Source organism: Dunckerocampus dactyliophorus, chromosome 8 (assembly GCF_027744805.1).
Source record: "Dunckerocampus dactyliophorus isolate RoL2022-P2 chromosome 8, RoL_Ddac_1.1, whole genome shotgun sequence".
Classification (NCBI taxonomy): Eukaryota; Metazoa; Chordata; class Actinopteri; order Syngnathiformes; family Syngnathidae; genus Dunckerocampus; species Dunckerocampus dactyliophorus.
The window spans coordinates 29,275,352-29,299,344 of NC_072826.1; the positions used below are offsets into that span (position 1 = coordinate 29,275,352).

General features: G+C 38.4%; 2 protein-coding genes across 4 annotated transcripts in view; both read right to left on the reverse strand.

Moving 5' to 3' along the window:
* Positions 1–3,851, reverse strand: part of tex264a (testis expressed 264, ER-phagy receptor a) — a 96,488-nt gene extending 92,637 nt beyond the window's left edge. The window contains exon 1 of the mRNA XM_054784764.1: positions 3,392–3,851. Within this exon, the coding sequence (XP_054640739.1) occupies positions 3,392–3,649 (258 nt within the window). The 5' untranslated portion in view covers positions 3,650–3,851. The remainder of the gene's footprint in view (positions 1–3,391) is intronic.
* A 1,962-nt stretch (positions 3,852–5,813) lies between these two features.
* fancd2 (FA complementation group D2) overlaps positions 5,814–23,993 on the reverse strand; it is a 40,907-nt gene continuing 22,727 nt past the window's right edge. For 2 of the 3 annotated variants that reach the window (XM_054784759.1, XM_054784760.1), the window contains 16 exons: positions 23,779–23,925; positions 23,514–23,630; positions 18,333–18,461; positions 18,152–18,270; positions 17,966–18,076; positions 16,798–16,928; positions 16,615–16,714; positions 14,731–14,853; positions 14,549–14,642; positions 11,591–11,662; positions 11,437–11,475; positions 11,289–11,363; positions 11,119–11,193; positions 9,718–9,864; positions 9,536–9,637; positions 5,814–6,008 (listed from right to left, as the gene is read on the reverse strand). In XM_054784759.1, the coding sequence (XP_054640734.1) occupies positions 5,925–6,008; positions 9,536–9,637; positions 9,718–9,864; positions 11,119–11,193; positions 11,289–11,363; positions 11,437–11,475; positions 11,591–11,662; positions 14,549–14,642; positions 14,731–14,853; positions 16,615–16,714; positions 16,798–16,928; positions 17,966–18,076; positions 18,152–18,270; positions 18,333–18,461; positions 23,514–23,630; positions 23,779–23,925 (1,665 nt within the window). In that variant the 3' untranslated portion in view covers positions 5,814–5,924. Of the gene's footprint in view, positions 6,009–9,535; positions 9,638–9,717; positions 9,865–11,118; positions 11,194–11,283; positions 11,364–11,436; positions 11,476–11,590; positions 11,663–14,548; positions 14,643–14,730; positions 14,854–16,614; positions 16,715–16,797; positions 16,929–17,965; positions 18,077–18,151; positions 18,271–18,332; positions 18,462–23,513; positions 23,631–23,778; positions 23,926–23,993 lie in introns of those variants that run through there. The other variant, XR_008572242.1, reaches the window with a different exon arrangement.

The window sequence follows — 23,993 nt, forward strand, 5'->3', positions numbered from 1 at the left end:
GACAAATGCATCCTGGTTCACCAATGAACAGTCAGCAGCAACTTTTACCCTCGTTTATCGTGGTTAATTGGTTCCAGACCGTTTGTTTTTGCAAAGTAGGTTTTCTTATTTATAAATGTAATATTTTTGTAGTTCGAGCATAGAAAACCTGTTTACAATCTTCTGAATGCGGGTTTCCCCGTTATGAGAGCCCTCAAGACACGATATAACACCCCTATAGTCACCTTTGCACTCCTATTACCCAATACAGTCGACATAATAAGGGGAAATAAGACATATTAGACATAAATAAGATAACAGACTCACATGTTAGCATTTTTATGTTCTCTGTACAGCATACTTCCTCACGGATTTAAACAGCTTTACACTCGTATTAGCCAATATAGTAGACTGAATAAGAGTAAATAAGGCATGTAAATAAAACTCCTGCTCGAGCAGCGTCACAGTAAATGTGCTCCCTAGTGACGAGTCTGGTGCCTGTCTCACCAAACAATTACTGACACCTAGTGGCCAATGTAGAATACATAATTAGGTTAACATCTGTAGCAAAATGTCAAACATCTTTAACTGGCTTTCTAGATGCCTTATCTTATAGATAACATTCCAAAGTATGCAGAACAAAAAAAAAATGTTTGAATTCCATCCACTACAAAAAAAGTTACAGGCATTTAAATCCGAAGGTGTGGACAAACTTGAACTGCCGCACTTCATCCTGATTGTACCCTAAAACAATAGCCTTGATGGGGAAGCATTGTTAGAACAATTTTGGTTAATAACATTTTTTTGTAGTGATGATATGATTAGGCATCACAGTAGAGTGAACATTTTGGGGGAAAAAGTCACAGATTTTTTTTGACAAAGCATTAACAATTTTTTTTTTTGTCCTGTTTCAGCCTGTCCCTCCGTTACAGAATAAACATTATTTTTCTGTTTTTTTTATATACATTTTCTGCTCAGAGGGATGAAAGATTCAAAAAGAAAACTGATCGGGATGTGTCTTAAAGTAATAAAACCAGTTTTTAAAAAAAGTTGGCAGAACTGTGATTTTGAGGGGGCTGAAAACTGTCCCTCCGTTACCGGTAACAGAGGGACATGAATTTGGAGTCAATAAATTCAGCACATGGTATATGCAAAATACTTTTTGCAGTCTAATAGGAGAAACAAAGTTGTTTTAGGCTTCAAATATCTCCTAAGAGTGATGCTTTTTTTCATCATCATGCATGGGTTCACTATTTAAGACACACATAATCACCGTCGTGGCTTCCATTGTTATGCTTTATTGGTTTCACGGAGAACACGGTGGTCAAAGCGAGAATGGTCAAAGCGATAATGACAATGCCTGCGAGTCGATTCAAATTACGGCTGGGAAGTGGTATGCTGTGTTCTGGGAACCAACAAGTTACTGGTTCTTGGAATCAAAATGAAACTAAAAAGGACCGTTGGGTGTTCTCCTTTCTTGAACAAGTTGATACACACAAGAACATTTTCAAACTGGTGAAGGACATTGATTCCGTTCACAAAGACTTTGTTTTCCTTGAAGGGGACGCTCCAGCACCATCACCTTTCAGTAGGACAAGTTTGCTTAAACTAAGTGCCGATGATTTTACGATCGTAAGACAAAAGTTCAACGAACTGTACTTGTAGAGCTACTAGAGCGAGAAAAAAAAACTGGTGAAAATTAGTTCATGGACTTTTCAGTGTCATCAGATAAAGACCTTCACACATTTTCAACTGATAAGTGAGCCATGATATTTTGTTGCAATTAAAATGTGGTTAAATGCCCAGGGTTTTTAAGTAATAGACTTTCAGAGTCGGCTAGAATCCTATTGTGTTCGAATCGATATGACCAAACCTAAAAAAATATAAAAAATCACAGCTTCAGTGACATGCCGAAGTACTGACTACAAGGTTTTGCTTAGTGTGAGCCTAAGATGCTTGTAATTATGGAGTCAAGAGAAGACTTGGAATAAAATCATGATATCCATTACCGCCGTAAGTGTTCATCTTTACAGAATTTAGGTAACATTGGAACATTTTTTCACTTTTCATCCATTTTCATCAGTTGTTGTAAAGTGGTGGTTCCGCAACCTGCAAAAAACCCTTGAATTTAAGTGAAAAAGTGTTCTATGGTTGCCAAAATACATTTACAAAGATAAATGGATTACAAACAACTGCTATGTGATGTATAAAGGCTGCCAGAATAGATGAGCAGAAATGTGTCCCTCCGTTACCACGGACATCTCACATTAAACCAGACCCAACAAAAATTGAGCAGCATAAATGGCCTGCCATTTTGCATGTGCATAATTAAGGGATTTAACTACAATACGAAAGAAAAAGAAAACTATTTTCACCTCAGGAACCGTAAAATATGCATCTTTGAAAAAAGGGTTGAAAACGGATGTTAATTTTCTGTCCCTCCATTACCAGCCTGTTTTCTGTCAATTTTACCCCCCCAGAAATCATTTGCCCCCAAACTTTTCCCCCTAATGTTATAGTCTAAGGTAGCCTCTATACAGTACCAGTTGTTGTATTCCTCAGTCTTGGATGGAACAGGAGTACTAGGGCAAAATACAGCAAAAGTGTCCCTCCGTTATCGCTTGGCCTGGCCCTTCTGAGGCCTTGTATTTGTATTTTCAGTTCATTGAATTAGATCATTTAACCATTTTCATGCCTGAAAATGATTCATTTAGACCAAGAATAAGTACAAATCGCTTAAATATGTGTATTTTTAAAAACTAATAATAGGTCATATTCCATCACAAAACAGTGATCATTTCAAAATTAATTTATGAAAAACGGCAATATTGCGAGGGACAACTGTATGAAAAAGACAGTGCCTTGTGTTTGTGTTAGTTATTACAGTAGTATCAAGAGTCCAGCTACTTCTCTTTCAAATGGTACTTTTTGCTCCATTCTTCCCATTTTTACTGTTTGCTTTTATTTTATTCTACCATGTGCCTCGGGCCAAAATCGAACCACGAATCTTCCGGTTGTGAGACGACCACACCTGAGCCATGATTATTTTTATTTTTTATATATTTCAAAATAATCAAAAAGACGCTTATTTCTAAAAAATATTTTACTTTTTAAAATTTTATTTATATATATATATATATAATTTATTTTTATTTTTTAAATTCATATATAGACATATACATCCCATAAAATAATGTTTTTAAAACACACATTTTTGATCAGTGTCTTTTTGACTTGTATTATTTCCAGCCTTGAGTGGGCCACATAAAATGATATGGCGGGCCAAATCTGGCCCACGGGCCTTGTGTTTGACACCAGTGCCCTCGTGCATTGTAAGGCTATCTAGCAGTTTGTGTGATCTTGAGAAGTTGCGGGGGGGGGGTGCCTACGTCATGACCTAAAACCCCCTTACCTGCTTGGGGTCATCGTAGTAGATAGCAATGGTTCTCTGCTTGGGTCCAATGCTGCAAGGCTCGGCGAAAGCCGCCCCGCACTCCTTGTACGGTCCCTCTTTGAACTTATAAGCAATGGTGACATTTCGAACTGGAGGCGGCCCGGTCTTTATCACCACGTCCGCCAGCAGGCCGGAATACACCAGGAAGCCCACCAGTGTCACCAGCAAACACACCAGGAGGACGACGATGAGGAGAAGCAGAATGGAATCAGACATGTTTTTTCTTGGCTTTTGGAGAAGTCTGTCCGGCTTTAGACGTCCTCTTCCGGGTTCATACGATGGTTAAAAGGACGAGAGGGTCAGGAGAAAAAGTGTTCACTTTGGTGGCTGGTCGCAGTTGCCGTTCAAGAGCTGAGGAAATGACAAGTTTGTTTACGCTGCTTTCCCCCCGAACAGTTGGATCGGCTTCCTGGATAGACCATTCACCTCAATGTCTAGGGGTGCGAGGACGCGTTTGGTCTTCAACGACGTCATAAATAAGCAAAGTAATCTCATTAAATTAACGTACTGTAAGTGTCCGATTCTAATAACTTACGATAATCTTTAACAAGTCTCGATGCTGATAAAAAGTTTACTTGGTCGCGTTCTGGTTACATATTTACCGTAAGGAACACCGTGGTTGTGTATAATGGTTCAGTCCAAATCTATGAAGCAGCATCTGCCCGATAGAGGTGGGCGGGGTTACTACAAGTGAATACAGGTCCTGTATTGCAAATGCCGACACTTTTTAACGGGACATTTATTTTGTTTCCTGTTTATACTGTAAATGCTCTACCCCAAACTTATCATTATCTAATAATCATAACACAATTATTTCCTTTTGCTACATAGAATTGTCTGAGCAAAATAAATACTGTACTTTAGTGCAAAGTAAGTAAAGAAAAGCAAAAACAACTATTAGGTCTTGGAAATTTGTTCAATATATTCGAACACAACAAAACACACCAATATTTGTGAAAAATAATCAGAAGACGACTGATAAATATAGAACTCATCACGCTATCGACCAGATGCCGATCCAGCTCAGGTAACGTGATGCCGTTTGGATAGACCCGCCCACTTCTGCTGCCCAGTCTTCCAAGTGATATTACATTGTGCCCTTTTCCTCTATTTGTCCAATTTTCAGTTTTCTTAATTCACTTTTGAATAAATTTTTTAGAGATCCACGATATCTATTTTTTTCAAACCGATACAGATAATGTTCTGCTTCTCGAGACAGATAGGGTACAGATAAACTTTTTATATCTACTTTTTTTCAAATTTACATTAAAGTGTAGTTTGTGCACACCTGGAGGTAAGAAGGACTGGAACAAATTAGGATTTGACCAAGTCTACCTGTTGATTGGTCCTAATCAAATATCATGACATCAATACTACCACATCACTACTATCGGGAGAACCAGAGTATAGAAGGGAAGGAGCCGCCTGCTGTGGCCCAGCAAGGTGCACTGTATTCGGGCACACGCTTTGAGCAGCCGGTGTGCTGCTACGGAGGTCTGTGGCAAACCTTTTATACTTTTCAAACGCCGCGGCGCTGGCGTTTCAGGTGGCTGATAAGGTTTTTTCTGTGCTCAATGTTTTTTTTCCCTTCATTGCTGCGCATTTGGTACAACGTCCTTCCTCTTAAAGTGAATGTTTATTTACAAGTGAGCTCAGGGGAAGTTACAGCAAGTCGTTAACGTCACAGGCAGGAGAAAAAAGGAGGGCTTGATTTGCTCACCTGCACAATACGGGTCATCTGGCCTCATTGGAGAGTTTACTTTTTTAAATTATCGGTTATCTGAGCTATGTTTAATGTTATCAGAATGATGTCATAATTCCCTCATATCAGCCCATTAGTTATCATGCACCCCTACATTTTTTTTATTTTCTGTATTTTTTAACTCATTCTATATCAGAGACGTAGTTATGCATTTTTACAAACCCCAACGCCCAATCCCGAGGACATATTTTATGTTTTTTAAGTAAGAGGCAAAAAGAGGTGATGACGCAACTCCCCACTAATGGATTTCAGCATTTTAAGCAACAAAAACGGTCACAAGGTGGCAGAAGTGCATTTGATAAGAGCTTGGCAGGGATCATGTGGACGAAAAAAAAAACACACATGACAGGAAGGAGGAAGTGGGAGAGCGTGGAGTGGTGTGGCGTGCAGAAGGTTACACATTGTAGGGACATTTTAAAGCATGTACACGCGTGCGCACACAGTTCAGTTCCAAAAGTGAAAATTGTAGCTAGTTCATGGTGTTATATTTGTAAATAATGATGACTAGTGTAGTGAATTGACAGAATTTCACCTCCTGAATTGAACTGCTAAAATAAACAAACATGTTTCAATGTATTGAGCTGTGTGCAGTGCATGTGGAGATGAATTCCAATGAGAAACAACTAAAATATTCTTGTATTCATCAACAGCATGTCTATAACAAACTTTATAAGGTGTGAGTGTATTTTGGATTGGACACACACGGAATAGCATCCATTTTCAAAGCAATCATTCAGAGTCATCTGTGTCATCCTGAAGGTCATTCTCCTCTGTGCTGACCTTCCTTTTTGTCTCGGCGTCTCCGTCTCGCCCCTGAAGGAGGAAGAAAACACAACTGCCGTCATGACCGTGCTTGCCTAACGCAACGTGAAGGTAGATCTCTTTCAACAGCCGTTAAAACGCGCTTCACTTCCGAGAATAACCAAGCGTTTGTCTTATCCAGCGCGTGGCCCCCTTCGCTTGCAACGGCCAGCAGAGGCGAGAGGCTGTTATTAATCCGTCTTCCCTCCTGCCAAACTTTCACGCCCTACGCAGCTTACTCTGCGGTGTGTTTGTGTCACACGCTCACTTTTTCACCGACTGATTCCGCGCGCTGAGGACGATCGAGTGTTTTCTTCCGTTTCCACAACGCCATTCAGCAACGCTGCGCGGCCTGAAATGTGAGGTCGCTCGCATTGCACACACAAAACACGAGTGTCCCAACGTCTTCCAGCGAGGGCCACATGGTAACAAACAAAAAGCTACCAAAATCTTTACCCCGCTGTCCTCAAAAAGCTACCAATCACTCTTTTGAGGACAGCGAGGTAAAGATTTTGGCCAAAGAAAACAGATGGTTTGAAAGAGGAGTAAAGGAAGCTATTTTTGTCAAACAACAGAACCCATCATTGAATCGGAATGGTGGTTTGAGGTTTAATTTGGACCCTGTGTTCAGCAGGTTACTGAGACCAAAACCCACAGCTCTTAGTCTTGCAAATGAGGTGAAGCCAGGGCCGAGCCAGAACAATAGATGCTAACGAGCCAGTATCAGAGTCGTTCATACCCAATTCAGGGAGCGACACTTCCCCTTTTATCGGAGGTGTTAATAGCAGGATAGGATTATACCACTACTCCGCCCAGGCTTAGTGTAAGGAACCAATAGGAGGAGGGTGTTGGCACACCAATTCCGCCCACTCTTACTGTATTTAAGGCCTAAGCTATCAGCACTTATTAGTTCGCTGACGAAGCTCTTCGGATGAGGAGCGAAACGTCCGACACCTTCTTCACAGAAGTACAGATGACGTCTCAAGAAGCCTTTTCCTCGATTTCAACTTTATGCTACTAAAAATGATATTTTTCCTCATATTATTTAGTTTATTCTTGTAAAATTGCAATTTTTTTCTCCTTAGAATACCACTTTTTTCTCTTCATACTTTGATTTTATTCTCATACAATTACAGCTGTTTTTTTTTCCATTTCTGCAGTTTTATTTTTAATGTTCCAACTATTTCAACTTGTAAATTGTCTTCTCGTAATTAGGACTTTATTCTCTTCACATTACAACTTTTTCCACAACCTACTTTTCCGTAAATTACAACTTTTTGTTGTTTTGTTTATCATATTCTGACTCTAAAAAAAACTGTATTTTTTCTTTACTATAACTTTATGCTACTAAAAATTAAATGACTTTTCCTCCTATTCCCGTAAAATTGCAATTTTTTTCTCCTTAGAATGACTTTTTTTCTGTTCATATTTTGACTTTTTTCTTGAAACATATTTTTTTCCGCAACCTTTTTTTTCCAGCAATTACAACTTTTTGTAATGTTTCTTTTGCATATTACTATGACTTCAAAAATAACAGAATATTTCTTTAATATTTCAACTCTGTGCTACTAAAAAAGATATTATTTTTCCTCGTAATATTAGCTATAAGTTTATTCTTGTAAAAATTTGACTTTTTTTTCCAAGTAGAATAGGACTCTTTTCCTCTTAATATTTTGACTTGTAAAATTACAAGTTTTTTTTTTTTTTTTATTTCTGCTGTTTTGTTTTTAATTTTCAACAATATGAGCTTTCTTCTTGTACATTTTCTTCTCACAATTATGACTTTATTCCCCTATTATAACCTTATCTGCAACATAATTTTCCAAAAATGTTGTCTTTATTTTGTTTTGTTTCTCATATTACAACAATATTTTTCTTTAATATTTCAACTCGCCTCTACTAAAAATGACTTTTTCCCCCCTCATATTTTCAGTTTATTCTCAGAAAATTGTGATTTTTTTTCTCCCTAGAATGCAGCTTTTTTCTCAAAATATTTTTGCTTTATTCTCGTAAAATTTCAGCTGTTTTTTTCCCCATTTCTGCTTTTTTTCAACTTTCTTCTTGTAAATGTTCTTCTCATAATTCTGACTTTACTCTCGTAACATTATAACTTTTTGCGCAACCTAAATTACAACTTTTTGTTTGTTTTTTTTATAATGTTACGACTTAATGTCTTTTTTCTTGGATATTTCCACTTCAGGCTTCTAGAATGACATTACTTTTACTCGTAATATTACGACTTTTCTTGTGAAATTACTGCCGATTTTTCCTTTTTTTTTCCCAGTTTTCTTGTTCAATTATTACTGCAGATTTTAACTTTTTTCCCCAGTTTTCTTGTTCAATTATATTTTTGGATGACAGAAACTGGCACCTGGGTCGCACTTTGGACACCCCTGAAACACAGATCATTAAAAACACGAAACTACTAGAATTAAATCAAACAGTAAATAAATAAAAAAAAAACACTACGCTGCTTCGTTGTTACTGTCGCTTTCATAGCAGCAGATCCTTGAACATGCTCAAGGATACCGTAGCAATCTGGCAGTTATGCATCGTGTCACAGAGTTTTGTGATTTCCAACTGTCTGCGAACGGGACACGAGAAGAGTTTGCTGATGTTGTGGTGTGTTTTTTTTTTCTTTTTCGTTCAAACACTTGGCCGTAAAAATGGGCTGTGACATAATAAATCAGCATATTACGTCTTCGGATATCCCTCGGGTCTGGCACCCTGAGCCAGCCTGGCTAACTTCCTGGTAGCCTAGCTAGCTTGATGACTTTAAAGAAACATCACATGTTGCACAACGTCCGAAAAGGCACAACTTTCAAAGTCTCTATTACACTTGAGTGAAGTTGCCCCACGCCCCCCACGCAAAAATCTGGTCCAATAGTCTCATTTGTTTATGCTGCATTTGTGCTGTTTTGTGCAATTAAAATTAATGTTTGTGCTGCTTCTGTTTTTGAGTTATTACAGTTCGTTTTATTGGTTTAACCAAAGTTCACCCAGCCCCCCATTTGCTCCAAATGAAACCAAGAGGCCCATTCGTTTGTGCCGTTTTCTGCTGTTAAAATGAATGCTGCTTTTGTTTTTGAGTTGTTACAGTTTATTTTATCGGTCAACCAAAGTTCATCCAACCCCCCATTTGCTCCAAATGAATCAAAAATTGTCACATTTTTAAGTGCTACGTTAGTGCTGTGTTGTGCAGTTAAATTGAATGTTTGTGCTGCTTTTGTTTTTGAGATATTAACGATTTAAGTTTTGGGCTACTACATAACCAGCCCCCCGACATGCACAGAATGAAATCAAAGTAGTCATTTTTCTCCCCTCTTCGTTTGTGCTGTTTTGTGCAATTAAAACGAACCTTTATGCTACTTTCATTTTTGAGATATCGCACATTTTTTAAAATGTCAACCAAAGTTCACCCCGCCCCCCATTTGCTCCAAATGAAATCAAAATAGTCCCATGCTTTTGTGCTGCGTTTGTGCTGTTTTGTGCCGTTAAGATGAATGTTTGTGCTGTTTTTGTTTTTCGTTCTCAATTACCTCCTCCTCTGATTGATCCTGTGGAGGCGGTTGCTGCTCCTCCTCATCCTCCTCATCCTCTTCCTCACTTTCTTGTGACCTTTGAGAAAGAATCTCTTCTCCCTGCAGAGCACATGATCCTTATAAAGCAGACCGTGCGTGCGGAGGTTATCTCATCGCACACGTCCAACGTATTTGAATACCTTGAGGTTGCGGTTCTTGAGGTTGCCCATCCAAAAGGCGCCCTGACAGTTGTGGAGGGTGAGCATGGCCTTCACCCTGTACACAAACAGCTCCAGACTCTTCTTCACGGCCGGCACGTGGTTGGTCAAGCTCGTGTCCTGGCGAATCTGAGCAGTCAACGACAATGCCGCTCAGTTACGTTCCGAACACGTAGCTTCTACGGCGGTGCAGCTAATACATGGTCATGTTCTAATGCTGTGACATTTTCTATACTTCAGAAATACTACTATATCGTTTAAATATGTATTTCAGAAAACGCTATTACTAAGAGAGTCCATCATAACGGCAAGAAAAGTTCAAGAAACAACCAAAAAACGCAGAGAAGCCGCCTTTCTCGGCGTTTGCTAACCCTGTCGCTCTAGTTGAGTGGAGCCGGGTATGCATGCACACACCCCAGTTTACTATTTAGGCAATGGATTTGGCTATCAAGACAAGGAAACATAAGCTTAGCATCAATGAATGTATGTTCAAACATTGGAGAAGGCAAAGCAAAAAGCCAATGAAAGCTTTCAGAACTGCAACGCGTGTTTGAAGACTGGGCAACCACACAGAGAGCAGACGGCCGCATGCCAAGAGCAACTTTTGCACGAGTCTGTCGGTGGATCCTTACGTGGAGCATTGTCCAAAAAAACCACCACCGTCAACGGGTTTCAAAAGGCTGGACTACTACTGCCAGATGAAAAGGACGACACGGAGGGCGACACCGAAAGAGAGAGAGTGAGAGGCCGACGACGTGTGTGACGAAGGAATGATGATGCTGTTCAATTCTGACACGGAAGAGGAAGACTTTTGTGGTTTTAGTTCCCAAGAGGACGGCGATGAATGACTTCTCTGGTAGGCTATGGTTATCAATGTTACATGCACTATTCGAGACTTTTTAACTAGCCGTGTACTCAGCACATCACGCGCACGCCTGCCGTGTTTTTCTGTGTTTTTTTGCACGCAGACCAACCGTACGACCGGTTGTGACCTCGGCGTTGGTGATTATTGTGCCTGAGATCATTCAAACCTGCGGTAAAAGCCTGTTGTTGCGCTGGTGCTTGTGTATCTCACCCAACATTACTGACACCTAGTGACCAGTGTACAATACTATAAATCATCACAAAGTCTTCTAAATGCCTTATATTTGTATTTTACTTAATTTACCCATTTTTCTGCATGAAAATGCTTCATTTAGGCAAAAAATATGCAAAATGTGCTTAAATACGCATACCTTTTGACTAATAATAATAATCTCGTACCTTGTATAATGACAATAAAGGTATTCTATTCTACTCTACTCTAACAGGCCGTATTCAACCACAAAGGGATTACTGTAATCTACTGTAGACTAGAGGCAGTGAGTGTGTGATGGGCAGCACCTTGGAGTGTCCGCACATGTGATGGAGCTGGCGGGTGCTGAGCTGGAAGGTCTTTAACAGGTTCTGGACATCCTCCTGAGAGAAGAAACATAGCATTGTGGTGTTCTCAGGAATGCTTCGTTCTGTGCTTGATGCACACAAAGGCTGTGGAGTCTTTCACAGTACCTCACCTTGTGCCTTTTAAAACTGAAGTCCAGGAGCGGCATCCCCAACTTCAGGAAAGACTCCAGGAAAAGGCGTCCATACTACCCATAAAGATAAACAAGGTTTGATTGGGTTCAACGTACAAACACACCTCAGCGTGCACATGAAACGCACCTTAAGGCACACGTTGACCACAGGCCTGGAATCAAACACCTGCACAGCAGAGTTTGGAGGCAAAACAGATAAGATGAGTGAGCTTCAGTTGAGATGATAAAGTGCAATAAAAGTCATAAAAAGGGAAGGCGGAATAGCCAACAGATAAAGACACCTTGACTAGGTTGACCAGGATGTGAAAGTCCCGCACTGCCAGGTTCCATGTCAGCAGCTTCTCACTTTGAGCCTGAAGACGGCACACAAATGTCACTCCTTAACGTCTCCTCAGGTTACAACTATGTGTGTACACATATACATACACTGTATATGTGTGTGTGTTACACGCACACACACAGTGGTGTGAAAAAGTGTTTGCCCCCCTTCCTGATTTCTTATTTTTTTGCATGTTTGTCAAACTGAAATGTTTCAGATCATCAAACTAATGTAAATATTAGTCAATGACAACACAACTCATCACAAAACGCAGTTTTTAAATGAAACTTTTTATTATTAAGGGAGAAAAAAAATCCAAACCTATATGGCCCTGTGTGAAAAAGTCCCCTCCCCACCGTTAAAACATAACTAACTAACATAACATAGCCAAATTATCGAACAGTGGTGAACCTTCCCAACCAAAATGACCCCAAGAGCGCAGAGACGACTCATCCAAGAGGTCACAAAAGACCCCACAAAATTATCCAAAGAACTGCAGGCCTCACTTGCCTCAGTTAAGGTCAGTGTTCATGACTCCACCATAAGAAAGACACTGGGCAAAAACGGCCTGCATGGCAAAGTTCCAAGACCAAAACCACTGATGAACAAAAAGAACATTAAGGCTCGTCTCAATTTTGCCAGAAAACATCTTGATGATCCTCAGACCTTTGGGAAAATACTCTGTGGTCTGACGAGACAAAAGTTGAGCTTTTTGGAAGGTGTGTGTCCCATTATATCTGGCGTAAAAGTAACGGCGCAGTTCAGAAAAAGCACATCATAGCAACAGTAAAATATGATGGTGGTAGTGTGATGGTCTGCTTCAGGACCTGGAAGACTTGCTGTGATAGATGGAAGCATGAATTCTGCTGAAGGAGAATGTCCGGCCATCTGTTGGTGACCTCAAGCTGAAAGCAACTTGGGTTCTGCAGCAGGACAATGATCCAAAACACACCAGCAAGTCCACCTCTGAATGGATGAAGACTTTGGAGTGGTCTAGTCCAAGTCCTGACCTGAATCCTATTGAGATGCTGTGGCATGACCTTAAAAAGGCGCTTAATGCTGGAAAACCTTCCCTTGTGGCTGAATGACTGCAAAGATGAGTGGTCCAAAATTCCTCCACAAACACTTGATTGCAGTTGTTGCTCCTCTACACGCTCTTCACCTACGATTGCGTGGCCTCCCAGAACAACACCAGCATCTATAAATTTGCGGATGACACTACAGTCATCGGCCTGATCACTGGTGGTGTTGAAACATCATACAGAAGAGAGGTGGCGGACCTCATAGCTTGGTGTCATGATAATCTCCTTCTCAATACAGATAAGACTAAAGAGATGATCATTGACCCAAGAACAAGGGAAAAGGAGCCGCATAGACCCCTGTTTATTGATGAGACTGAGGTGGAGAGGGTGAAAACCTTCAAGTTCCTTGGCACACACATCAGCGAGGACCTCACCTGGTCTCACAACACCCAACAAATTCTGAAGAAGTCCCAAAGGAGACTGTACTTCCTGAGAAGACTGAGGAAATTTGGCATGTCCACCACAATCCTGAGTTGCTTCTACAGATGCACTATGGAAAGTGTCCTTACCGCCTCCATCACTGTTTGGTACGGTAACTGTACAACACGTGATAGGAAGGCACTCAGCGGGTGATCAAGACCTCAAAGAACATTGTTGGGGCAGCCCTCCCCTCACTGCAAGACATTTATAAATCTAGAGTCCTACGCAGAACACACAACCTCATCAAGGACAGCACACATCCACAACACTCATTATTCACACTCCTACCGTCAGGCAGACGCTACAGGAGTTTGAGGTCCAGGACCCACAAGGCTAGCAAACAGCTTTTACCCACAGGCCATCAGGCTTCTCAACGAAGCACTCACACACGCCGCACGCAACACACGCACACATTCATAGCACGTTATTTATTTATGTGTATTAATGTCTCTTCTGTTGTTGCTTAATTTATTGCTATTTATGTTTCTAATGTTTCTTCTGTTCTTATTCAGTTTATTGTGTTTTCTTTCTTTTTTTGGGAGAATGAACAGAATAAGAATTTCATTGCATAGTAGAACTACTGGTACCTGTTTTACTGTGCATATGACAATAAAACTCTTGAATCTAAGGAGGCCCAACCAGTTATTAGCTTTAGGGGGCAAACACTTTTTCACACAGGACCATTTAGCTTTGGAATTTTTCCTCCCTTAATAATAAAAGTTTCATTCAAAAACTGCATTTTGTGTTGAGTTGTGTTGTCATCGACTAATACACATTAGTTTGATTGTCTGAAACATTTAAGTGTGACACACATGCAAAAAAATAGCCATTCATTGCAACACACACGAGCACGAGTCTTATTTATGTCTTAAAAAGGCTTATTTTCTCTTATTATGTCTACTATATTGGGTATTAGGAGTGTAAAAGTGACTATAGGGGTGTTATTTCATGTCTACAGGGCGCTAATGATGTTAAAACGTGTATTTAAAAAGTCATTAATGTCTTATTTTCTCTTATGTCTACTAAATTGGGTAATAGATATGATAGGAGATATATATATCATATATAGAGGGCTTTAATTATGTTACAAGTGTATTTAAAAGGCCATTAATGTCTTATTTTCTCTTTTACTGTATTGAGTAATAGAAAGGTGACTATAGGGGTGTTATTTCATAACTAGCGGGCTCTAATGTTAAAATGCGTATTTAGAAGGTGGTAAACAGGTTTTCTATGCACTAACTATGAAAATATTCTATTCACGAGATAAGGAATTCTACTTCACGGAAATCCCCTTATCAGGGTTGGGTCTGGAACCAATGAACCGCCGTTAAGGAGGGATTACTGTATGGAATATGAGTAAGAAGGCCAATATGGAGCAACTCTAGTTAGGTTGTCTATGGTGACACCTAGTGGCAGACCTCGCTGCCGTCGCTGCTTTTGCCTGCTGGAATCCTCCGGACTGATTTTTCCAGCTCGGTCATCAAGACTTTATAGAAGACTAGGAAGGTCTGCCTTTAGGAAAAAGAAGGACGACTGTAAGATGAGAGAATACAAAAAAGAATCCGATAGAGAGAGAGAATGACGACGATGGCGGGTTTACCTGCTGAGGGTCGGCCAAGCGGCAGAGCTCTCGTCTTTCGATGCGTTGATAATCTGAGGAAAGCCTTCGTTGGCCATTTCCTCCACTGCCTTTAAAACATCGTCAACATTCCTCAGGTAGATGCTGCAGGCGGGAAAACAAAGTTTTGTTTTAATTTATTGTGATAGTAATTCACAGTGCAGCGAAGCGACATCCTGTGACGGGTAATTATGGATTACCAAAGCTTTTTTGTTTGTTTTTTTAAAAGACACCTGAATTGTTTGCATTTGAATACTGTGAACTTGAAATTTCATTGAATAAAAATTTGCAAGCAAAATGCGCGTTTCTAAATTCAGTTGTTTGAAATGCGAGGTTTTAACATTCAGTTTGCCAAAATGTGGTGTTGTAAAATTGAATGAATAAATAAATAATGTAATTAGCTTGAGGGAAGAGCTGCTGCATGTGTCCGTATCGGTTGATATCGGTAGTGCTGCACAATATCAGTATACCCCTGTGTGGTTGGCACGACTTTGCAGTTCCAACATCAAGCCCTCACGCTATTGCTTTTTTCCCCCAAAATTAATTCATAATTTATAAATGATTGCTGATAATTTTTCATAATTCATAAATGATTGCTGTTACCTTGTTGACTATGGCCTAGAATTAAGTCAAAAATATGCACATTTAAGCAAATTCTATGTGCCTCAATTTAGCATTTTCAAGCATAAAAATGATGAAATGAATTAAAATACAAATAAGTGCGGCCCACGGATGTTTTTTTTTTTTATTGGCTTGTGTCATATTCTAAATTATACTATATCAACAAAACCTTTAAAAAAAATTAATCTAACGGTAATAAATGGTAATTTTAAGATTCAAGATTCAAGAGTTTTATTGTCATATGCTCAGTAAAACTGGTAGTTCTGCTATGCAATGAAATTCTTGTTCTGTTCATTCTCCCAAAAAAGAAAGAAAACAAGAAAATGAATAAGAACATAAGAAACATAAATACCAATAAATTAAGCAACAACAACAGAAGAGATGGATGAATGAATGAATGAATGAATAAATAAATAGAGTTATGAGTGTGTTACATTATATAATATTATATATTTTACAAATATAACGTAATATTATGAGGAAAAATGTAATTTTTGCAGAAAAATGTTGAAATATTCAAGAAAGACATTTTTCAAAAGTCATATTATAATAAAAATATTTATACAATTTTTAAATTTGGAACTGAACTACGTGTGCACACGCATATGCGCGTGTGTGTGCATGCCTTAAAATTTGCCTACAATGCGCACGCTACACTCCTCCACACTCTCTCACTTCCTCCTTCCTGTCGTGTGATTTTTCCGTCCACATGCTCTCAGCTTAGCTCTTATCAAATGCGCTGCTGCCACCTTGTGGCCGTTTTTATGGCTTAAAATTGCTCTGAAGTGAAACCAATTAGTGGAGAGTTGCGTCATCACCTCTTTGTGCCTCTTGCGCAAAAACAACGCAAAAGACACATAAATACGTTGTTGGGATCAGGAGTTCGGGTTTATAAAAACGGACAAATACGTCTTTGCTATTGAATGAGTAAATATTTTAACTCTATGCTGCTAAAATGGCATTATTTTTCCCTCACATATACTGAATTTTAAAACATCGTGTTGTAACAAACTTCATCTTTAAACATTGTATTTTCATAAACCGAATTTTAAAACATCACATTTTGAAACATTGAATTTTAAAACACAAGCATTTTGCTTATTAATTTGTTTATTCAGAAAAATGTTCTACATAATTTGATGTGAAGAAAACATTTGGTTCACTAAATACAAACGCAAAAAATTTAGTTAGATAAATAAAAAAAATCTTAAAAAAAAAAAAAAAAAATTAATGTTGATAACACACCTTAGGAGAGCTTGAAGGGCTTCATTGAATTTGGTCCCTCGTTGCTTCTCCCCGCTGACAGTCAGCCATTGCTGGCTCAGGAAGCCCCGAGCGAGAGAAGCTAAGTGCACAAAACAACACTTGACAGTAAAGTGCAAAGTGGGAGGGGGGATTTATCATCGCTAAAAAGGTGCGAGGACCGACCGGCCTCCTCCTTGTAAGCGGCAGGGTTCCCTCCTTTCTCAGACACGGCGGATAGAAGCTGGGAGAGGCACAGAGCCGAGCTGAGATTTGGAATGGTGCTGCGGAACTTCAGCAGGTACTCCAGGCTGGATCTGTCCACAAAAAAGATATCAAGTATAGATATCAACGGGAGAGCGTGATACTAACCACAGTGATAAACATACCGTATTGTCCAATGAATGTCAAAGTCAAAACCAGTCGTCCCTCGCGATATCGCGGTTCAATTATCACTCACTTGCTATACCGCGTTTTTTCAGGAATTAATTCATTTATGGGGGGCACGATAATTGCCAACATGAGGGAATTACGACGTCACACCAACATATCTAATAGCATTAAAAATAGCTCAGATAACCGATTCATTTTAAAAAAACGCTCCAATGAGGTGAGATTACCTGTACTGTGTGGGTGAGCAAATCAAGTACTCCTTTTTCCTCCTGCCAGTGACGTTAATGGTCTGACATTACCGAGCACACAAAAAAACTTTATCAGCCACCTGAAACGCCAGCGCGGCGGTGTTTGAAAAGCGCAAAAGGTTTGCCAGAGACCTCCATGGCGTCACACCGGCTGCTCGGAGCGTGTGCCCGAAGGTCACATAAGTCCCCACTTAAACATAAAGTTACCCTTTTTTCCTCGGAAATTTAAGACTTTATTCTCAAAATCTCAGGCATAACAGGCATTGCCTGAGACAGCTATGAAAAGGGGGGCTTATGTGACCTTTGGCCTTGGGCAAAGGTAATATTACAACTCGTAAATTTATGATCAAATCTCAGATGTTTTTTTTTTTATGTGGCACTAATACTCCATCATAAATTTCTCCACTTATTCTCATTTATTGATTCCTATTTGTTCCCATTTGATCGCTTTTTACAAATTTTAATAAAATTTGTACCTTTTTTAAAATGTGTTCCTTTTCCTTAACACTTGTGGAAGCTACGGTACATACTGTCATTATTTTAACTTCTATTTGTTTCTTGATATGTAACACTTTCCTTTCTTTTCACGTAGGAAGTGACAAAATGGTAAATGAGAAAATGTACGCACACAAAATACTGCAAGTGTCAGCAGTATTAGCACAAAATATACATAAATACACATCAATATTGCTTTTATTTGGAAGTGTTCATACTTAACAAGCAGCTCCAGGGTCGTCTCATCTCCTCCATCCTTGAGACGTCCTGCCAAAACTCCCAAAGCCTTCTTCAGTAAGCTCCGATGGCCCGGCTGGCTGAATCCAGACCTGACAGATCAGAAACAACACACGCACACGCAATCAGCTGCTTCAAGGTGGACAAACACCTGATGTTCTACTCACCAGCTGAAGACGGTGTTGAGGACCTGCAGGAGAAGCTGGCAGCATGAAGACAGGAGCTGATGCTCCTGAGCGTCAACAGCGGGCCCGTCCACCATGCCGTCATTCGCGGAAAGCAACGTCTGAAGACGCAAAAGGGCAGGTGAGAGTTGAAAGAGAGACGCGCGTGGCCCTTTTTCTGTACCTGGAAATGGTTGTGGCAGTTCTCCAAGTGCGAGCAGAGGGCGGGCAGCAGCTGGACGCTGAAGGCAGCCACTTCCTTGGGGCTCTTTTGCTGCAGGTGGGAGAAGCCCACGCTCTTGTCGGCCCTCGCCTGTCAATGTGGTGACAAAGACATCAAGAAAGCTTGGCTTCGTGTGCAAATCCAAGTCTAACTGAAAAGTAACAAATAAAAAAATAAAAATGTAATGAAAAATATTTTACTTTTAACTCAGACTTTTATTATTCCATTTTTTTTAGAGTTTTGTAATTTTTATAGATTTGTAAAAAAAAAAAAAAAAATCATTACATTTTTATTTTTTAGTTTTGCTTTTACATTTTCTTTTTATATACAGTATTTGTAAAAACACAATTTAATTGTTTTCATTGTTTTTTTACTTTTAAATCAAACTTTATTTTATTTTTTAAATATATGTTTCTAATTTGCATATTCAGTGTATGTGAAAAAAATATTTTTCAATACATTTTTTCTTATTTTACTTGTATTTTTCACTTTTACTTTATTATTTCATTTTTATATATTTGTAAAAAAATTATAAATTTTTCTTTTTTTTTACTTTTAACTCACTTTTTTATTATTTAAATTTATTGAAATATACTTTTGTAATTTGTATGTATTTGTAAAAAATTGTTTTTTTACTTTTTTAATTTTTAAAATAAAAACAGCAAAATTACAAAATATATATTTTTAAAAGTCACAAAAATTTTTTTTTTTTTTTTTTTTACAAACATAAAAATGACAAACATTTATTTGAAAAAATTTAAATAATGAATAAAAGTCTGACTGAGTTGGAAGGAGCAGTGCAAGAGCAGGTGCGTGTCAATAAATTAGTTATTTGATTTCAATTCAGACTAAGAGTCCAATTAATTTCACATTTTATGATATACAGTAATCTCTCGTTCCAGACGCAACCGACATAAGTGAATTTCCCCAAAGTAAGCTGTCTTATTCCTAAATGGAATATTTTCATACTTGGAGCACAGAAAACCTGTTTACAACCTTCCAAATATGGTTTTTAACATTATTAGAGCCCTCTAGACACGAAAAAAACACACGTGCAGTGACACCGTAAACCAGTGGTGTCCAAAGTGCGGCCCGGGGGCCATTTGCCGCCCACGGCTGTTTTTGTTTTAGCTCACAGCATATTGTAAACATACAATTTAACAAGAAAACTTAAAAAACAGCAGCAAAAAAGAGAAATAAAGTCAAAATATTAAGAGAAAAATGATTAAAAAAAAGTCAAATTTTACAAGAATAAACCCGGAATATTATGAGGAAAAATAATGTCATTTTAGTAGCATGGAGTTGAAATATTAAAGAAAAAAAATGGGTGTTCTTAAGGTTGTAATACTATGAGTAACAAAACAATGACTAAAGTTTGTAATTTTTGAAAAATTAGGTTGCAGTTATAATATGACAAGATTAAAGTCATAAGATTATGGGAATAAAGTCATAAATATGAGATGAACATTTACAAAAAGGAAGTTTAACATTTTGAGGGAAAAAGCAGACCTTTTGCAAGAATGAAGTGAAAATAGTGAAAAATGCAATTTTACAAGAATAAACCCTAAATATTATGAGGAAAAATAATGTCATTTTAGTAGCATAGAGTTGAAATATTATTAAATTGTTTTTTTTAAGTTGTAATATGAGAAATAAAACAACTAAGTTGTAATTTTGTAAAATTTGGTTGCGGAAAAAGTGATAATTTTATAACAATAAAGTCATAATATTATGTGACTAAAGTCATAAACATTTTTATTTACAAGAAGGAAGTTGACATTTTTGGGGGGGAAAAAAGCAAAATTTTATAAAAATAAAGTGAAAATAGTTCAAGAAAAATGTCCTATTCTAACGAGAAAAAAGCTGCAATTTCACAAGAATAAACCCGTATCATAATGTCATTTTAGTAGCATAATGTTGAAATATTAAATAAAAAAGACCTAATTTCCAAAGTTGTAATATTATGAGAAACTAACCAAACGACTGAATAAAGTTTTATTTTTTGGAAAATTAGACTGCAGAAAAAGTTAGAATATGACAAGAATAAAGTCATAATATTATTGGAATGAAGTCAGAAATGTGAGAAGAAAATGTACACGGAAGTTGATCTTTCTGGGCAAAAAAACCCAGCAGGTTTGGGGAAAAATGCAGGAAAATTTACAAGACTAAAGTGGAAAAAATGTCCTATGCTAACGAGAAAAAAAAACTCTCAATTTTACAAGAATAAACCCAGAACATTATAAGCAAAAATAATAAATAATAATAATTTTAGTGCCATCAAGTTGAAATATGAAGTGGTAATATTCCATCCATCCATTTTCTGTACTGCTTGTCCTCATTAGGGTATGCTGGAGCCTACCCCGGCTGAAATATATTGTATATACAGTTGTATGCAAAAGTTTGGGCACCCCAACAATCGCCATCATTTTCATTTAGAAATCCTTGGGTGTCTACAAATCCACAATTTCATTTGAATGTATGAAATAACTGATAACGGATATCTCAGGACTGAAATGAAGTTTACTGCATGAACAGAAGATGAGCAGTATGCATCACCACAGCACTTTATTCCAAAATGGAGCTTGCGTGGCCAAATCGTCTTTTGCATACCTCAGGTGACAAACTACAAGTTGATGTTATACAGTAGTTCTGTGGAAGTGCTCTGTGGGTTTGTTTGTCTTTGACTGGTATTTTTCCTGGCCTTAGCGATGACTGTTTGTGCTCTTGCATTTCCTCATTGGGTTTCTCACAGTGCAAATGCATAGCTTTTTTTGCATAAATCAGGCGTGTCAAACTGGTCTTCACCGTGGGCCACATCGCAGTTTTGATTACACTCCGAGGGCCACCGCCATATTGACGTATAATTGCATCATGATATCATGACACATTTCATTATCATTTTCACTTTGGAGTGTATTTTTTAACAACAAATTTACACTGAAGGAAGTAAAGGTGTCAAGCGCACATTTGACGACACAACTATTGGATAATTCTCATAATAACTTATTAACAATAAATATAATTCATTTTTATGTTAATTATTTATTAACTCATTCAATCCCAGCCACTTTCCAAAAGACAACCCCTTCAGTAGCGGCCATTTTAGACCATTTTGACTGATCTTTCCAGGCACACAGAATATTGTGTTGTATGGTTATATAAACATGGAACCTACCAAAAGAAACATTACACTCCCGTCTTTCATCAGAAAAAAAAAAGTTTGTTTCTACCTTTTTGCGTTCTTTAGTAATCAGCAGTACAACATAGGTAAGTTTCAGGAAAATATCAGTTCCTGACTAAAAGGGAGAAAAGCAGCTTTTTGTGAAAAGATACATTTTAAGCATAACTTTCACTTTGACACAAATATTTTTTGCTTCTGTGACTGCTTGAATATCTAAACAACACAAAAAGGGTTGTTTTACACCATCAACTATTTACACTTTTCACATTTGGAACGAAACTGTGCGTGTGCATGCGTTAAAATTTCCCTACAACGCGTTACGTTCTGCACGCTACACTCCTCCAGGCTCTCTCACTTTCTCTTTCAGGTCATGTGTGATTTTGAAGTCTTAAAATTGCTGAAATGTTAGTGCATTAGTGCCAAGTTGCATCATCATCTCTTTTCGCTTCTCACGCTAAAACATGTAAAAGACGTATAAATGCATCTTTGGGATAGGGCGTTTGGGATTATAATAACACAGAAATATGTCTTTGGTATTGAATGAGTTAATAGATAATGTAAAATTGGAAAATAAGAACTTTTCTGTCAAAAATACATTTAGCAAGAAAGATTGCCTTTTTGATTAAATTTTTTAAAACTTAATATAATTAAATAAGTTGAAAAAATAAAATATATAAAAATTTTTGTTATATTATAAATAATAAATAAAATTAAAAGTCTAGTTATATTTAGAAAGTACAAAAATAAATAAATAAATAATAACAAAATATATGCCAATATTTTATAAAATATGATTAAAATACAAAATAATAATAATTTTGGCGTGCTTTATTTCCAGGCTTTCACAGGCCACATAAAATGATATGGTGAGTAAACCAGGATGTTGAACAATCTTCGTTTGACAGCTGTTTTGAGGCCCCCCACGTTGTGCGTCTTCACAGGAGATTCAAAGAGAAAACCAACTTGCAACCGGCCACCTTCAATACCTTTGATTAGATGATTGGATGCATCCATCTATGAAATTCAAGCCTTAACAGGGAATAGTTCCGTATTTTTGACATCCCCATCAGCAGTGTAGTACATCAACACCAACTTACCCCCAACTTGGTCCCCTGAGTCCAGGTATTCGCTGGGTTTACACAAGTAAGGAGTTTGGCTTCTCAAAACAGTATACGTTAAAATAAGTAATACATTTGCATCATAAAAATGCCTCCTTGAAAAATGGTCTTTGTGTTGCATTCGTCTCCCGCCGTGTCCCTGCGCACTGTCGCCTGTGCATTCTTGTGTGACGAAGACGTTCTCATCTCCTTCCCCTGTGGAACCCACACGTAAACACGATGGCCACGGCGATCCGTCACGGAAGAAGATGCGAGCGTCTTCATCACGTACGCAAGAATGCACAGGCGCCAGTGCGCAGGGACACGGCGGGAGACAAATATCACGCCAGGCATTTTTCGAGGAGGCATTTTTGTGCTGCAAATGTATCATGTCAAATGTACTACCTGGAACTACGTTCTTCATCACCGAAATCCGACCAGAACTGGACTTAAGTCCCTGCTGATGGGGATGTCATACCACTTCACGTCAAAAAATCCAAACTATCCCTTTAATGAGCTCACAAAACCCATTTTGTGCCCCAATTAACCAGTGCTGGGTAGACAGAGGTATTCTAATCAACAAAACGACAGGGATGCACCTGTCTAGTTCTGTTTTGATGCATATTGCACATCTTGTGTTAATCCAACAAATCTCATTTCACTTCTGAAATACTGCTGTGTTATGTGATATACAAAAATGAAATAATAAATTGATTTATTCATGGAAGTGATGGAAATTCTCAGGGGCGCCCAAACCTTTGCATACGACTGGAGCTTCTTAGCCAAGCTACAAAACATCAAAGCGGCAAGTTTGCATTCTTTCATTGTTTCACTGCGTGGCCCTAGCTGGAAAAAGCGGCGTACCTTGAGGAAGGGAACTCTCTTGGCCGGGGCAGCTGTCAGAGCAAACTCCAGCTTGCGAAGCATATCTTCCAGAAGGAATATCAGCTCCGCCGAACCCAACAGAACCTCTTCTCGTTTCTAAAAGGGTTTTAAAACATCCAGGTGTACGTATGTGCAACACAAAACCTGTTCAGTCTCAATTGAGGGGGGATGATTGTGAACTTAAACCAAGATTTTTTGGGGGTTTGAAATGTGGTTTGAAAAGGCGAGCCTCACATAATCTCACCTTGGTTTGAAGCTCAGAGTCCAGCAAGGAGCGGGAGAGCAAGCCGCACTGAAGCACGCTGAGCACCTCCATATCTAGCTCCCTGAAAAATGGCCTGTAGGACGCCAGGTGGACTCCTTGCCGGGCCTCTTTCTCCTTCTCCGGTTCCTTTAGCAAGAACATCTCATCAAGTATGCTGCAATTCCAATCAGTTTAAGACTTCAAAAAATATATAG